The following is an 18,114-nucleotide window of genomic DNA, read 5'->3' on the forward strand; positions in this document are numbered from 1 at the left end:
ACAACTGTAAAACCAACCCAAGAACTTTGTTGTTGGTGTTCAGTCACTCAGTCATGTCTGGCTCTTTGCAACCCCATGGACTGCAGCATACCATGCTTCCCTGTCCTTCATCATCTCCCAGAGTATTCTCAAACTCATGTCCATTGAGTTGGTGATGCCATCTAACCATCTCATCCTCTGTCATCCCCTTCTCCTCCTGCCTTCAATCTTTCCCAGCATCAGGATCTTTTCTAATGAGTTGGCTCTTCGCATCAGGTGACTAGGAACTTCAGCTTCATCATCAGTCCTTCCAATGAATATTCAGGGTTGATTTCCTTTAGGATTGATTGGTTTGATCTCCTTGCAGTCCAAGGGACTCTCAAGAGTCTCTTCCAGCACCACAGTTCAAAAGTGTCAATTCTTCAATGATAAGCCTTCTTTATGGTCCACATCAGACCTTGAATGTAAGATGAAGTTCCACGTGCCTGGTAGGGCCATGGGTAGCTTGTCTGTACTGGGGGTAGGAGTTGGGTCACAAGGGAAGATAAAGTGAGAACAAGGAACTTGTGAGGGGGTCTAGAACATATTCAGATACTCTAAGAGAGGGAGTTCTTATCCTCCTCTCCGTAATAGCTTAATGCAACCTCTTGATTAAGGATTCCTGCAATAGAGATAAGACTATAACATGAAAGTTCTCCCTGCGTACTCCCCAGAGGTAAGTGCTGCTAAGAGGTACATTACTCTTTTGACCTTTTCCTTTTTGACTTTTAAACTTTTAGCTACATGATTAATGAATGAATCATAAAAATCCAACTATACACATATCTAGAAACCAAGTCTCAGTCTCCCCTTCCCTATTGCAGCCCGTCCTCCCAGTCCTATTCCCCTGCTCAGTTTGGTAAATATCATCCCAGTCCTTTTTGTATTCATTGACAGACATCTGAAAGTACGAAGACTGGAATTTCCCTGGCAGTCAGTGCAGGGATTAAGACTTCACCTATCCAATGCACAGGGTGCAGGTTTGATTCCTACTCAGGGAGCCAAGATCCCACTTGCCTCACAGCCAAAAAAAAACAAAACATAAAAAACAGAAACAGTATTGTAACAGATCTAATAAAGAGTTTTAAAATGGTCCACATCAAAAAAAAAATCATAAAAGTACAAAAACTAATCAGCCCCTTTTCTTCTACAAAAAGGATCATGCTTTGTTCAATAGATTTGCTCAGTTTTGACTATAAATGGTTATACCTCCTTTTTTGTAAGTGGTTGCAGAGTTAGTCTTCCAGAGTATTTTTTTTTTTTTTTTGATGACTCTTCTACCAGTGGCGGAGAAGGCAATGGCACCCCACTCCAGTACTTTTGCCTAGAAAATCCCATGGGTGGAGGAGCCTGGTAGGCTGCAGTCCGTGGGGTCGCTAGAGTTGGACACGACTGAGCGACGTCACTTTCACTTTTCACTTTCATGCATTGGAGAAGGAAATGGCAACCCACTCCAGTGTTCTTGCCTGGAGAATCCCAGGGACGGGAAGCCTGGTGGGATGCCGTCTATGGGGTCACACAGAGTCGGACTCGACTAAAGTGACGCAGCAGCAGCAGCAGCTACCAGTGGACATTCAGTTAGCTTTTCTGTTATTAGATACTTCTTGTTATCACAAATAATGTTGCAGTGAACATCTTTATGTATACAACTTTATTTATATATGCAAGTATTCGTTACTTTGCCATATGAGTTCATATAGATTTACCTTCTTTAAATTTACTTACTTTAAAAAAAATTTCCCAACTTTTTATTATAAAATTTTTCAAACATCCTGAAGAGTTGAAACACAAAAGTATAATGAACAACAACTATATACCCTCAAGCTAGATTTGACAGTTGCCGGTTTTCCTTATTCACTGTCTCTGTTTTTCTGTTTATGTTTGCTGAATCATTTCCCCCCAGATTGTGGCCATTTTGACACTTCAGTTCTAAATTCTTCAGCCTGCAGCTCTCAAGGAAAAAGACATTCTCTTGTATATCCACAATACCATAATCACACTCAACAAAACTATCAGTATTCTGTAATACTGCTTTATCTAATAAGCTCTTTCTATTCAAATTTCCCCAACTCATTCCAAGGATGTCTTTTTTTACTTTTCTTTTTAAAATCAGGATCAAGTCGACTTTCATGTTTGGTTTTGATTGTGTATCTCATCAGGTTTTGTTAATTTTACTTTTTGAAAGTCTAGGGACAGTCCCCCCACACACACCCTCTCCTTCATAACATTGACATTTTGATGAGTCTGGGCCATTTTGCAGAATGTTCCAGATTTGGATTTCTCTGAGCGTTTGTCAGGGCACCTTGTTGTTTTTCATAGCATGGTATTCTGTTCTGTGAATGCACTGTGGTTGATTTTAGGTTGTGGGCATTCCTTTTGGGGCTCCTCTAACGAGTGGTATTTAGTCCCAAGGAATTTGCAGCGCCAGTAGCCACAGTCCAAGTCTGTGGTCAGTTAATGAAGATAAAGTGTTTCAAAGCCCAGCTTGGTTGGTTGGAACATTACCAAAGGCTGCAGCCTTTTCCCTTGAAGGCAGACTATTGTTTTAGTCTGTTCAGGCTCCTCTAAGAAAATGCCATGAACTGTGTAGTTTCTATACCTCAGAAATTTCTCACAGTTCTGGAGGCTGGAAATCTGAGATCCAGGTACCAGCAGAGTCAAGTGGGGACCCTCTTCTGGGTCACAGGGTGGGAAGGGTAAGGGCGCTCTCAGCCTCTGATTTCATCATGACCTAATCTCCTCCTAAAGGCTCCACCTCCTAATACCATCCCATCGAACATGAATTTGAGGGAGACACAGGCATTCAGACCATATAGTGATCCAATTTGATCCCCTGATTTCTTTGGAGAGGCTGCAGTCTGGGCCTGAGTTGAGACCAGGGTCCTCTGTTTGTAATCAACCATCTTCAGTCTGCACTTCATCAGCTGCCATGGATCCTTTGGTAACACAAGTTCCCAGCCAGGTAGTGGGGCCCCCTGGCTCATGAGCCACTTCTACTCCCAGCATGTCCTTCCCTCTTACAGCTGTTCTCACTTCAACTTGTCCTTCCCTCTTCATCTCCATGTGCTCTGGGTCCCAGCCCTCCTGCCCACTTCCAGTACCTGTCACCATCCAGTGCCTCCTGCCCTTCTTGCTTCCTCATCTTGCATCTCCCACTGGCTCCTTCCCTTCATCTGTAACTATGTTCAGGTCTCTCCCAATTCTATTGATATTCCCCTGGAGTTATGACTTCCATTTCTTGCCACCCATTCACCCTTGAAAGAATACCATGAACCAGGGGTCTGTAGAGTGGGCTGCATAAGGTGTTGTATTGGGGTGTGTAAAGAGAATATCAGCCTTTTTATTGCCTTTTAGAATTTCATCCTTTTTTGTGTTTGCGTTTTACATATATGTATATCATTCGCCTTTCAATTCTTCTCATCTTCTCCAGCCTCCTTGAGATCCAGACCCACATTCCCACTGATTGATGAGCATTTCCACCAGGTTTTCCTACTGGGTTCACAAATTCAGCCTGGTCTCACTTTATTTTCTTATGCCTCTCTTCCTCCAACCTGCTTCCTTGATTGTAGTCCCCACCTTAGAGAGAAGCCCCGACATCCCACCAGCCACCTAGGCTATCAGCCTGGGAGTCTCTTTCACTTCTCCTCTTACTCCTGTGTACCCCCATCCATATCAGTTACTTAGTTCTGGTGATTCAACTTCCTTACCTTCTCTCAAACCTTCCCGTCCTATGTTCTCTTGCTGTCTCTGCCTCCAAGTTTGATTCTTTAAAAATACTCATTTATTTGTCTGCATTGGGTCCTATTTACACCATGTGGGATCTTCGTTGTGGCACACGAACTCTCTAGTTGCAGCATGTGGGCTTCAGCAGTTGTGGTGCATGGGCTTAGTCGCTCCCAGGTAGGTGGGATCTTAGTTCCCCCATCAGGGATAGAACCTATGTCCCCTGCATTGCATAGCAGATTCTTAACCACTGGACCACCAGGCAAGTCCCTCAAGCTTCATTTTGATATTGCTATTGCCAGCTGCTAACTGGTCTGCCTGCCTCTACCAGTATCCCTTGCACATCGTACAGGACCATCCCTTAACTTTTAAAGAAAAAAATCAGACCAAATCCAATGCTTGATCTACAGTTCCCTCCATGCTATTCTGCTGTGCTGACCTTATCTCTTTGTCTATGAGCTTTCTCAACTAGACTGTGAACTCTTGTAGGACAGGGACTATGTCTTCATCATGGCTGCATACCCAGAACTGGGCACATTACCTGCCACCTGGGAGTGTCTCAGTAAATGGTTGTTTTTTTTTGTTTGTTTTTTGTTTTTCAATTGGTTCACTGAGTGTAAGAATGGGACTGTCATGGGTGAGAAGAGGAGAGCAATGTTGAAATTTCTTTGAGAAATAAAGAAGTCTCCAGGAGAAAGTCACTTAAAGGTGGGCCCAAAAATGGATTGAGGTGGCAAGCTAAAGTTATCCTAGCAGTCATCTGATGAAATAGTGATTTGTGGCTTAGGGCTGTGGGCTGGCCCAGGTTGGTCACCATCTCTTGCTGGAGGCTCTTGCCAGGGTGGAATAATGGGATGAAATGAGCTCCAACTTTTGACCCAGAGAGACCTGGCATTAGTCTTGTGAGCCAGAGTTGAGACCCTGGTTTCACTACTCACTGGCTGCATTGATGTTGAAGAGGAGGGTGATAACAACAGCTAGCATTTATTGAGTGTATGTGTGTGTGTGTGTGTGTGTGTGTGTGTGTGTGTGTATGATATATATATCATATTCTAGCACTGGACTGGGAGCTCTCCATGCATTATTTCACCAAATTTTATCCCAACTTGATGAGGTAGGTACTATTGTCATTCCTGTTTTACAAGATTGTGATTGGCCCAAAGGTGCATAGCAACTAAATGATGGAGCTAGAATTTCAGTCTTTTTTAAAAACATATTTTTATTTTGGCTGTGCCAGATCTTAGTTGTGGCATGTAGGATCTTTAGTTGTGGCATGTGGGATCTAGTTCCCTGGGCAGGGATTGAACCCAGGCCCTCTGCATTGGGAACATGGAGTCTTAGCCTCTGGACTACCAGGGAAGTCCTAGAATTTCAATCTTAACAGCATGACTCTAGGCTGGAAATACTCATTTGGGAGTCATCAGTATATAGATAAGTGTTTAGAGCCAGGAACCTGGATAATGTTATCCAGTGGAGAGTAGGGAGAAAAAAAGAGCCAAGGATGTGGTTCTGGGCTCCTTCAGTATGTAGAGGAATTAGGAACATAGAGGTCATTGGTAACCTCAATCAAAGCAATTTCGGGGGAGTGGTGGGTGTGAAAATGTGATTGGAGTGGATGGAAGGATAATTCAGAGGAGGGGAAATGATGGCAGTGAGGAGACACAAGCCATTTGAGGAGTTTTGCTATTGAGGGAAGCAAAGATATGGGGGTGACAGCTGGAGGAGGCAATGGGATTAAGTTTTTGTCTTTAGTTGAAAGATTCTGTAGCTTGTTTGTTTTCCGATGGGAATGATCTAGTGAAAATGGGACAATTGCTGGTGTGTCCTTGAGTAGGCGAGAGGGGAAAGAATCTAGTGTGGGAACCCGGGACTAGCCTTAGCCGGTAGCATGGCTGGTTCCTGCAGAGCAGTGGCAGAGGAGGCAGTGATGGGATGGTATAGGGAGGAGGGTGATGTGAAGCTGGGAGCTTGTTGATGTTCTCTTCCAGCTGCTCCCTTTTCCCCAGTGAAATAGAGAGCCATGCCACTAGCTGAGAGGGAGGATGGGGAAAGGTTTGATGAATGCAGAAGTTGTGAAAATAAGGGTAGGAATCATCCAGGAGAGATGAGAGTGCATGGACTTGGGAATGTAGTTGGATTATAAGGTTGCTTTAAGGGTCCACTCAAAATTTGCAGTTATGAATTTTAAGAGTTAACAGCATAGTTTTACATTTTTCTCCAACCATGCTTACTTGCATAGCAGAGGAACGTGAAGGCAGAGAGTTCAGTTTAACCAGGAATATGGTTCTTCAAGGCAAGTAGGGAAAAGGGTTTAGAACATACGGAAGGGAGTGATGGGCAAGTAAAGAGGTGAGGACATGAGCTTGTGAGGGCCAATAGAACAGTGGTAGGGTCCACAGACGTAGGTCCCAGTGAAGCTGGAGGATGTGAGGGGCGTGGAGTGAGTTGGGTAGAGTGGTGGTGGCTGCAGAGGGGAGTGCGTGACGGAGTTTACGGAAGGGCTGCAGGCGTTGGTAGTGGCGGGTGTGACCATGGGAGTAAAGGGCTGAGGTGAGACGGAGGTGAAAACTCAAGGGGAATGGAGGTCAAAGCATTACAGACTGGTATTTGCTAAATATTGAAAACACAGAAATTTTGACAAAGGCAGATTGGAAAGCAGCAAGAAGGAAGGGTCCATAGGGTGAGTACAACAAGAACAGTAGAGGGTGGGAGAGTCTGATAACATGAGGTTCAGACCCAGGGAGTGGTTAGGAAGAAGGTAGAGAGAATGTTCTGGGAGCAGACAGGAGTCTTCTTGGCCCAAGGTTACAAGGCGACATGGGAGGGAAAGCAAACTTGAGGGGGCTGTAGAGATAGCCATGTCCTCAGAGAAGGGGCCAGGATTTCGTCACAGTAAGAAGGTGAAGGAACTGACTGCTCAGAAAAGAGTTTGAAGATCGAGGGGCTTTGCAAATGATCGTTAGTGGGTTCCAGAGGATAGAGGGGAGGGATTTCAAGCACTGGGGAGCAGTGGAAGGTGGTCTTGGATTTGGGAATTTGTGGAAAGCCATGTGGGGATTAGAGTTCATGCATTGGCTGGTGACCTGGGAGTATTGGGCTTCTTATGGTGGCAAAAGGAACCTGGGACATAGGGCACACTGGGACGGGCTGTAGGGCACACGGGGTTGGGTCATCTCCACAGCAGAGTGTGGGTGTGTGGCTGTCAGGGTGGAAGGTCTGGAGGAAGGAGGCCCCAGATCTCTCCATGGATGGAGCCCATGCACTTCATGTTTCAGGCAATTTGACTCCAGAAGCCTGGAGAACTTTACCTGTCTGCTCTTTTAATTCTTAAAAAAAGAAAAAAAAAAAAAAAAAAAGGTGTTGACTTGGACATGAGAAGGACCTTACAACCTATGTAGCTGAAAAAGTTTTTATTGCCTTTGGCTTTCAACTGCAATAATAGGACATTTTGTCTAAAGCCCTGGGAATCCCCCAGCTGAAAAGGACATATATAGCTGATATGTACATTAGAGTGGAGCTCCAGATGTCCATTCTAGAGGGCAGAGATGAATTAGCCGAATAGAACTTCTGGGGGAAGTATGACATTTTAGAGATAATGTTTATCAAATGGGGAAAACAGAAAGGGGAGACTCCATGACAAAGTTCCTGGGCTCAGGTTTGGTGCTCTGTAAAGCAAGCTGCCTTTTTTCTGCTCAATTGCTGTATGTCCTTTATCCCCATTGCTGCCCTGCCTCTTCTTCTTTGGATGTTATTTAACCTTTCTGTGCCTTAGTTTCCTTATCTGTCTGATGGGGATGACCATAGTCCCTGCTTCACAGGAACCTTACAATAATTAAGTGAGATAACACATTTTAAGCATTTAACACAGGGCATGGCACGCAAGTACTTTCTAAATATTCTTTGTTATTAAAGGACCACTGGTAGCTAGCTTCCTGCTTGCCTTCAGCTCTCTTCTTCTTGCCACTTAATGGTTTTCTTATGTTGCTCTCCTTCTCTTTCATCCCCTTCCGTTCCTCTCCCTGGCCTTGGCTGTCAGTGGTGCCCACGCCTAGTTGAACACTCTCTGTGGCCTTCTGAGGTAGAGAACTCTTGGAATAGGAGGAGAAGCAGGCAGGAAAGACACTGTTGATGGGGGCAGTCTCCTGGGCAGCCCAGCTGAGATCTGTGACTGACATGTCTCCAGAGCTCCAGTGGGAGCTGGGAGGTCTGTTTTGGAGGCCAAGCTTGGCCACTGTGTGATGTGGAGCCTGTTGCCACATGGGGCAGAGCAGGCCATGAGTGTGGGGATCCTGTGAACAGGAAGGGACTGGGCCTTGTCCCCAGGTGAAGGGCAATTGCTGATCCTGCTGTTCCTAATGTGCTTCTGTTACCTCTCCACTTGTTACCAGGGTCTCCTTTCCACTGCGCATCTCCACTGCGCACCCCCGTTGCCCCTGCGCATCTCCCTTGCGCTGAGTATGTCCCAGGCGTTAGCGTTTTTGTGGGAGGGAAGGAGCAGGGTGTGGGGTAGCAGAGTCTACAAGCTAAGACTGGAAACTTAGAGCCAGCCTGCCTGGCTTTGAATCTGGGCTGCGTCACCAAGTAGTCGTGTGCTTTGGGTAAGTTCTCTTAACTTCTCTGTGCCTCAGCTTCTCATCTCTAAAATGGAGTTAATGGGAGCAGCACAGGTGAATTAATAGGTGAACTGATAGTGAACAAATTGCTTAATGGTTCCTGGCACACAATAGGGACTCTACAAATGTTTGTTCTAGTAAAATTGTTCAAAAATTTATTTTTAAAACACTCTCATTTCAATTTTACCAGTGCCAGAAGTGGGGTAGAGAGGTTAACTGACTTGCCCAAGGCCATGGAGCTATTAAGCGGCAGAATCAAATCGAGAACAGGGCTTTGACGGACTCCAGAGTCTGTGCTTGCGGCCACAGCGCTGACCTGCCTCCCTGGACGTGCAGGTGGGGAGTCTGCTTTCCAGAAGGGGTGTGAGGGAGGGGAAGTCAGGGGGCCCCGTGAGTCCAGGTGGGTAAATGACGCTTGAGTCTGGGAGTTAAGCAGGGGTGCTGCCTGGAGACCTGGCTGGGACCAGGAGTTGCCGGCCCTCTGCCCGGTTTTCCGCTCCCTGCAGTGGGCAAGCATCCTGCGGTCCCAGACCCCATTTCAGGAAGAGCTCTAGTCACTTAGACACCTGAAGGTTCAGCTTAACAGCCAGAGAGTCGAGCCTTCCCAAAACTTTTGCCTGCTCTCTGTGGGACTGCAATCAAGTCAGTTAGTTTATTAATAGTAGGTTGATCCCAGACAACATTGCTCTGAGGGTCCCCCGTGGACCTCTTAGGCGTCCAGAGTTAGCTCCTGCTGGTGGTGCTCACTCACTGTGAAACCCCACGACCCTATTCTGCAGACCCACTGGGAACCTTGTTTCTTTTTCTGGGATTTTACATTTCCTTGAGTACAAAATAATCATCTGGGTCAGTGGGAAATTTTCCTTCTGCGTGGGTTTTATTTTCAGGAGCCAGAGCCAGGGTCCACAGTCCTCCCAGCTCCCAGTCTGGGAGCTCTGCCATCTTTTGGTTTCACTCCTTGGTACAAGGCCTTGGCTTCCTGGGCATGGGGAGCCCAGAACTGGGTCCTCTCATGAGCTCACAGGCTTGGTTCTGTGCTCGCTCGTAGGGAGGCAGCTGATCATTGCATTGGGTGTCCTTGTTTCCTTGGGCTTCCCCTTGGTGGGGGGTGTGTGTATCTGTGTGTGTCTGTGTGTGTAGGGCTGTGTAAGCCCTGGAGGCCAGGCCTCTCGCCAGCGGCTGCAGTTCTTTTCCCGGAATTGAGTTAGCTGCCCAGCTGTTTCCACTCTCCATCCGCTGCCAAGCACTGAAGCACGGTCCCCGTGCCAGGTTGAAAACACACTCCACTTCGGTAATTTAGAGCTTCCATTTTGAGCGAAATGGGAAGCAAGAGTGAATGAATGAGCGTGTTGGTTGGATGGAGGGTGGGGATAACACTTTTTTGGCAAGACATGCCAGAATTGGCCCAGCTGCTTAGTCTTTGCCCAAAATTAGGGCTAACCCTGGACTGACCCCAAGTATCCAGTGGAGAAACTCTTTATTCTTGGATCGAGACTTAACCAGACTTGGCAATCAGTACCTTTAAATCTGGAAACAGGGAATAATAAATCCTATCTTGTATGTTCTTCTTGTCCAATGAGACATAAACTTTTAAGTAGTTCACCAGCTATTCAGTAGGAGCAGGAAGTGATGTAAGGCTGTGTTTCTTCAAGTATATTCTGCAGAACACTAAGGCTTTTTTTTTTTTTTTAAACAAATGCACTGGCTAAACAAGTTTAGGAAATGCCAAACAATGTTAAGCAGTCTTCTTACTTGCAGGTCCTTAATCTACCACTAACCTACATGGTGAATTTCCAAGGGAGGAGGAAATAGATTGTATTTAACCTTTCTTAAATTTTTAACCACCCTGTCTGAGTGGAGCATTTTCCAAGTACTGTCTCCGCAAAATGAACTTTGGAAGACCAGCCTAGGTCATAGGTATAGTCATTTCATTGTTTCTTCTCTAATTGTGAAGGGAGTTGAACTGGTTGAAGTGTGTGGGATTGCTAAGCTGTGGGTCCTTGAGAGGAGGGCAGGCATTCAACCCGAGAATCTCTTAGAATGAGTGCTTCCTGCTCTGAAACACCTCTCCCTCCTGTCCTTACAGCTCCCCTTTGAATTGGAGATTTACTACATTCAGCATGTTATGCTCTACGTGGTGCCCATCTACCTGCTTTGGAAAGGAGGTAAGGCCAGCAAACCCCATCCCTGTGCCAGCTCCACACCTACCTTCTCTTCTTCTGTTTGGTGGGGTAGGGAGGGGGGTCACAACCTGTTGGGTGTCTTATCAGAAACCTGAGGTGCTCCCTGACTGAGTCTCTGCAGCATGTTTCATGCCAGAGACCAGACAGTGGGAAAATGGGCACAGATGAGGCCTGCAAAGAGCCTGGTGGTTTCTCATCCTTTGTGTGCGTGAGCTCAGGACCACTGACAGCCTGTCCCAGGGCCGAGGCCTCAGGCTGTTTGTCCGTGGTGGCCTTGGGCTTGCATGGACAGAGTTTGCCCACACTCTGTCACTCACTTCTGCTCTTGCCTTCTCCCTGCCTCAGCATGCAGCAGAGGGTAGAGGGACCTTGTGCTTTTGCTCATTATATCCATCCTCTTTGAAGCAGAAAAGATACTGAAAGGGGCAAGATGTCCAGGAACTTGGGATTATGGGATTAAGGGAAAAGGCTGGTGAAGGAGCAGCCAGCGACCTTCATGTAAAATAGACCATGGAAACCTTCATTTGATCAAAGGGAGAGACCACCGACCTGGTCAAGAGGCTGATCTGTTTGTGACCTCACAACCACCCTTAAATGATCCCCTCCTTCTGTTGGGTTAGACTAAAGGAAAGGGGAGTTCACTCATTCTACACTAGTTGTGAGACCCCACCCCCTCCTTAATGTTCTGACCTTCCCGAAAGGCCCCATACCTGGAAGTCAACCTCTTCTAGTCTGAGCCACCAGCCTCCCTATCTTGGTTCCTGGGACTTTGCTGGGAGACTAACCTCACCCAGGGCAGCAGGGGTTCCATTTCTGAAAAATTCCATAAAGCCACATGGACTCTAAAGCCTTCTGGGAGATGGTTGGGAAGTTGTGCTTCCTCTAACTCAGGAATTCTAGCAAATTTTTAAGAACTCCCAGCACGAGGGAGCCTTAAGTACCCATCAACTGGGGGTCATGTAGGAGGATGGAAACTGTTGCTTTCCATGGAGTTAAGACTCCCTGCTTTCTGTCAATTAGGAGTCTTCTAGCTGTATTCTTTGAGGCTGTTTTTACCTGTGCTGCCACATGGGGGCTCACATTGTCAAAGAGCACTTCTTTTTAATTTGCTCTAAACACACCCTTTTTCCTGACTGAGCTTTAAGAGAAGTCTGACTTTCCATATCCAGGTGACCTATGCCATTTCTCAGGAAAGAGCTTCCTAATAATATGTAAGTCTCAGAGGTACAGTCATTCTGAAGGGAGCCAGACAGGAAGCTGTCCCAGGCCTCCAGACCCCCACCACTCATGGTTCCTGAGGTGTGGGATGCAAGTTCTGACCTGATATGCACAGATATTAGTTAAACCTATTTGTATTCTGAGGCATTATAAAAGTCTGTTGGTTGGCTGAGTCAGAGTGGTCTGATAGCAGCCTTATCTCCCCCACCTCTTCAAAAAATCCCATCTGGGAAGCTACACTTTCTAGAAGTGGCTGACTCCACTGCAGCCTTCTATTGAATCTATAGCTGCACTGTTTGGGGGGAACAAGCTAAGAAAGGGATTCAAATTTATACACACACACTCTGTTAGATCCAATTTGTGCGTTCACACACTGTCCCTGAGTCTTTCCCTTCTCCTCTGGTGCCTGGCCTTGAAAAGAGGCTGTAATAATAGTAACAGTAATAACAACCACAGTATAACCATCAATGCCTACTTTTCATTGAGTGTTTTCTGTGTGCAGGATGCTGTGCTGGGCATGTTTTGTGTAAAACATAACAGCAATGTATATATCTTTGTTAGAAAATAGTTTATTGGTTTTTTTAAGCCATAATGCTATTGCACACTTAATAGACTGCAGTATCAGTTCAGTTGCTCAGTCATGTCCGATTCTTTGCACGCCAGACCTCCCTGGCCATCACCAACTCCTGGAGTTCACTCAAATTCATGTCCACTGAGTCGGTGATGCCATCTACCCATCTCATCCTCTGTCGTCCCCTTCTCCTCCCACCTTCAATCCTTCCCAGCATCAGGGTCTTTTCCAGTGAGTCAGTTCTTCGCATCAGGTGGCCAAAATATTGAAGTTTCAGCTTCAGCATCAGTCCTTCAAATGAATATTCAGGACTGATTTCCTTTAGGATGAACTGGTTGGATCTCCTTGCAGTCCAAGGGACTCTCAAGAGTCTTCTCCAACACCACAGTTCAAAAGCATCAATTTTTCAGTGCTCAGCTTTCTTTATAGTCCAACTGTCATATCCATACATGACTACTGGAAAAACCATAGCTTTGACTAGATGGACCTTTCTTGGCAAAGTAATGTCTCTGCTTTTTAATATGCTGTCTAGGTTGGTCATAGCTTTTCTTCCAAGAAGCAAGCATCTTTTAACTTTATGGTTGCCGTCACCATCTGCAGTGATTTTGGAGCCCCCCAAAATAAAGTCTGTCACTGTTTCCATTGTTTCCTCATCTATTTGCCATGAAGTGATGGGACCAGATGCCATGATCTTAGTTTTCTGAATGTTAAGCTTTAAGCCAACTTTTTCACTCTCTTCTTTCACTTTGAACAAGAGGCTCTTTAGTTCTTCAGTATAGTATGAACGTAACCTTGATATGTGCTGAGAAACCAAAGAATCCATATAACTTGCCTTATGGCAGTGGTCTTGAACCGAACCTGCAGTAACTCTGACATATGCCTGTGCTTGTTCAATACCTACTGTGTGCAGAGGATTTGTGCCAGGGAATCACAGACGAACCAGACAGGCCCAGTCCTTCCACAAGGAGTGCCTGTTTGAGAGGACAGACACAACTGAGAGTGTCATAGGATTTCTGAAGCCTTTCTACCTTCCCTGCTTTACCATTTCTGGGTTCTTGTGTGCTCTCGGCTTCCTTTCTGGCTCTTTGCTGCCATCTGCTGTTCACTTGGGGGAAATCATGAGCATTTGGGGCAAACATCTGGATTTCCTGTTCACCTTAGGACGAGCCTGATGTAGGCCTTGCAGAGGGGCCATGGAACTGGAGTGGACATGGGGAAGAGGATGTCCTGGAAATCAAAAAGCTGAGAGTTTGGGTCTTCTCTTCCCTAATAGAAGTCTTGTAATTTTCTAGAAATAAGTGGTTCAGAAGTTTTTACCCAAGGCGAGACTAGCTCTCCTCTCCAGTACCCCCCATGCCAAGGAGCCCTGTGTCCCTGAAAGGCAAGGTCCTGCTTAATGGGAATCTCTCTCTCCTCATTGCTACAGCCATTAGGCACCTTTGTAGTAAACATGACCTCTCCTGTCCACACTGCTCTTTTCTTCCTCCTTCTCCAGCCACACTCTTTGTTTCTGTTTCCTTTCCTGTCAGCTCTGAAATGCGGAACTACATGTTTTATAACCCCACCCTCAGCTCTTCACAAAACACAAAGTCCTCCCATCTCTTGCCTGAAACCCTCTAACTGAGGCTGTTGTCTCTGTTCAGCCCCATATGCCACCCATCTCTCCACTGTCTCTTCCAGACCATTATTTAGTCTCTGCCTTATGTGTGGGTGCCTTTTTCTTTCCCATCTTCTTTACCTCTTTCTTTGATTACCACCACCATTTGAACCTCTTGGTCACTTCCCCTGCATTCCTAGCTACCTTTGGCCCATGGCTCTCTCACTATTTTCAATACCGCTCTAGCCAGCATCCTGAGAACCTTCTGGTGAGGACTGCTCATCCCACCCCCAGCTTCTCAGTGTGTGAGCTTGTTAATTGTAGTGACTTCTGTGCCCCCTTCAGGACCTTGCTTTCCCCTAAAACTCTTCCGAGATCATAAGCGTTTATGTCCTTTTATTTGACCCAAATCTGTGCTTCTTCCAACCTCCCCTTTTCTCCAAATCAGCTGTACCACCATGACAAGTTACTGGAACTTTCCCTTTCCCAGTTTCTGAGCATGTCTCACTCCCTTGTCCTTTGCACTCAAATTAGTGTCCAATCCCAGTGCCTACTGTTAGTCTCGTGAGAAACCTTCTCAACTCTTTGAGATTTGGGTCAGTGAAATTCCACGATCTCTATTATAATTGTGCTGTCAGCACCATCACTCACTGACTCTGTGTCTCTACACACTGACCTCAGAAATCTTGTGACAAAGCTTTGCCTCCCTCCCCAAACTTCCAGTCCTTTCCACTCTCGGTAGATATTCCCCCAACAAATGACTGGGGAAATAAGAGATTTTCAGGTGGGAATTCCCTCAACCACTTCTCTCCACTCTACCCACACCCATCCTTACGTTCCTCCCTCTGATCTTGGAGGGAGTGGTGTTCCTCCTGCTCGTGGCCATGGCCAGTCACACCCTGTTGTCATTCCTTTGCATCCCTTCCACCTCCTCTGGAACCTCTATCCCTCAATTGGTCACGTGTTTATCAGTGCCTGGATTTTCAGTGCTTCACTACTGGCTTTTCAGTATACTAAAGTCTCCCCTAGTCTAAAAAACTAACTCCACACAATTATATCTTTTATCCTCCCCTCACATCATAAAGTAGTCCAAACAATATTTCCTAAATTTCGGTTCTTAGGACATAATATTTTTTGCCTTATCCATGTATTCGCCTGTATTATTATGTATGTAATATTAAATCTATTAATTTTTTTCCTAAGATATATTTGTTTTTAAGAGAAGCTTGATACTCTGTGAAATCCTGGATTCAGTACACTGATTATCTATTTTAATACACCTTTAAAATTTTTATTTATTTATTTTTGGCTGTGGCGAGTCTTCACTTGCTGTGCCTGGGCTTTCGCTAGTTGCAGTGTGCAGGCTTCGAATTGAGGTGGCTTCTCTTGTTGTGGAACACATGCTCTAGGGTGCAGGGGCTTCAGTACTTGCAGCTCATGGACTCAGTACTTGCGGCTCATGGACTCAGTACTTGCAACTCATGGACTCAGTACTTGCAACTCATGGACTCAGTACTTGCAGCTCGTGAACTCAGTACTTGCAGCTCATGGACTCTTGACTGCAGGCTCAGTAGTTGCAGCGCATGGGCTTAGTTGCTCCACGGCAGGTGGCATCTTTCCAGACCAGGGATTGACACCATGTCCCCTGCATTGGCAGGTGGATTCTTAACCACTGGACCACCAGGGAAGTCCTATTTTAATACACTTTAAATATATCACTTTTAAGTTAAAGAAATGTTCATCTGTTTACCACTTGAAATCATGTCATGAATAGGATATAACTTTGAGTGACACTTGTTTACATCTGATGAGCCTTCCTCTCATTTTCATTCATCAGAACATCACCATCAGACGTCTACCTCACTGCCCACCTCTTTATGGAAACAGCTCTTCTAAAGATTTCCAACAACTGTGTGACCAAATGTGGTGACCGTCTCTCAGGCTTTATCCTGCCTGCACTCTGCTACACTGGACGTTGTTGACCACTCCCTTTTGGAATATTCTACTCTCAGGGCTTCCAGTATCCACCCCCCACTCCATCCCCATCTCACCATCCATGCCTTCCCAAGTCTCTTGCAGGAGTTCTCTGTCCTGAGATGTTGATTTCCCTAGAGTTCTGTTCTGGGCTCACCTCTTGCTCTGCTAGTCCTGTTGCGGTCTCACATGCTTACACATTTAGCTACCAGCCCGTGCTGTGATGGCCATGAGGTCGCCCTTGGCAGCCCTTAGTCTTAGGAGATTGCTTTTCACGTAGTTCACTCCAGCATCTCTTCCTGAATGTGTCAGGCACATCACAGCTTAGCCTACCCGCGTGCACTCATCTTCCCATCGGCCCAGCTTCTCTCCCTGTGGTTTTCGACAGATGGCGCCACTCAGTCACTCCAGCTAGAACCTGGGAATCATCTCTACCCCTGCATCGGTTTCATCCGTGCATCTAACACATATGCCTTCATCCATTTGGACTGCCACAGCAAATACTACTGACTAGGTAGCTTACAAACAGAAACTTATTGCTCACAGTTCTGGAGGCTGGGAAGTCTGAGATAAAGTCACCAATGTGCTCACCTTCTTGTGAGGCCCCTCTTCCTGGTTCACAGCTGGCCCCTTCTTTTTGTGGCCTCATGTGGTGGATGGGACGAGGGATCCTTTTAGTGTGTCTTTTATAAAAGAAGGGGCCGGCTATGAGCCAGGAAGAGACGCCTCACAAGAAGGTGACCATGCTGGTGACTTTATCTCAGACTTCCCAGGCTCCACCCTCATGGCTTAAGCACCTCCCAAAGGTCCCAGCCCCCAATACCTTCATGTTGGGGGGTTGGAATTTTACCACATGAATTTTCGGTGACACAGACATTCAAACCATAGCAGCATATTTATATGTGCCTTCTTTCTAACCAGGCTCTATGCTGGCCATTGGGATGCCCTCATGAGTGAAAATCAGACACCATCCCACCCCTCCCCTCATAGAATTCATAATGTTGTGGGAGGAGCCAGGTGTGAATTGAATAATCACACAAATGAATGTTTAGTTAGAATTGACCTCTGTACTCTGAAGGAAAGGGGCATGTTTTTACAAGAGCATATGGCAACCCACTCCGGTATTCTTGCCTGGAGAATCCCATGGATAGAGGAGCCTGGCGGGCTACAGTCCACAGGGTCGCACAGAGTCAGACGTGACTAAGCACACACACGTTGTACACCTAAAACTTGTACGATACTGTAAATCAGCTCTTCCTTAATAAAAGAAATAAAAGGTTACCTGACCCTTTTCAATCCGCCTTTCCAAAGCCCCTCTGTGACAGGCGCCAGACATTGTTTCCAGCTCCTCACATAACATTAACCCATTGAATCCCCACCACAGTCCTTCAGGTAGGTGTTACTGTTACCTCTGTTTTGTAGATGAGGAAACTGGTATTCAGATAGTACGTAGCTGACCCAGGATTTAAACTCAACTTGCGTAGCTTTTAGACACAAGACTACAATGCTCTTAATTTATTTATTCCTTCTTCTCTTGGTAGACATTCAGTTTGTTTCCAGCCTCTTGCTAATATAAATAGCAATGTGCTGAATGACCTTGAATCTATAATACCATTTTCCAAGTATGCAAGGGTATCTAAAGGATAAATCCCCCTAAGTGGAACTGCTGAATTAGAGAGTATATGTGTTTGTAAATTTGATGGATAATTCCAAACCCCCCAAAGTTCTATCAATTTAAATGTTTCTTAGCAATGTGGAAGAGTGTCTGTTTCCACACAGCCTCACCAAAGGAGTATATTTCCAAACTTTCCACTTTTTTTCCCATCTGATGGGTAAAACTAATGGAATATTGATCCACTTTTAATTTGAATTTCTCTTACTTTGAGTCAGGCTGAGCCTCTTTATACATGTTTAAATTGGCATTCGATTTCCTCGTCCTTGAATTATGTGTTCCTCTCATGTACTCATTCTTCTCTTGTTGATTTTTTTTTTTAAATACAAAATTGAATCCTGGGAGCTCTTTAGTCTTTTGTAATACACCTGCAGATATTTCCCCCACTTTTGTCATCTGTTTTATAACTTTAAAGTGAAAGTATTAGTTGCTCAGTCATTTCTGACTCTTTGTGACCCCGTGGTCTGTAGCCCGCCAGGTTCCTCTGTTCATGGGGGTTCTCCAGACAGGAATATTGGAGTGGGTTTCCATGTCCTCTTCTAGGG

General features: G+C 45.7%; 1 protein-coding gene across 22 annotated transcripts in view; it reads left to right on the forward strand.

Annotated features, from left to right (window-relative positions):
* Positions 1-18,114, forward strand: part of TMEM164 (transmembrane protein 164) — a 179,090-nt gene that overhangs the window by 134,663 nt on the left and 26,313 nt on the right. For 15 of the 22 annotated variants that reach the window (XR_009493451.1, XM_005227871.5, XM_059883433.1 and 12 more), the window contains 1 exon segment: positions 10,441-10,519. The exons of the other annotated variants lie outside the window; for them this stretch is intronic. Coding sequence is in view for 14 of the 15 variants with exons in the window: in XM_005227871.5 (XP_005227928.1) it covers positions 10,441-10,519 (79 nt within the window). In the remaining variant the exon portion in view is untranslated. 22 annotated transcript variants of the gene reach the window in all.

This window comes from Bos taurus, chromosome X (genome assembly GCF_002263795.3).
Source record: "Bos taurus isolate L1 Dominette 01449 registration number 42190680 breed Hereford chromosome X, ARS-UCD2.0, whole genome shotgun sequence".
In the NCBI taxonomy this organism is placed as follows: domain Eukaryota; kingdom Metazoa; phylum Chordata; class Mammalia; order Artiodactyla; family Bovidae; genus Bos; species Bos taurus.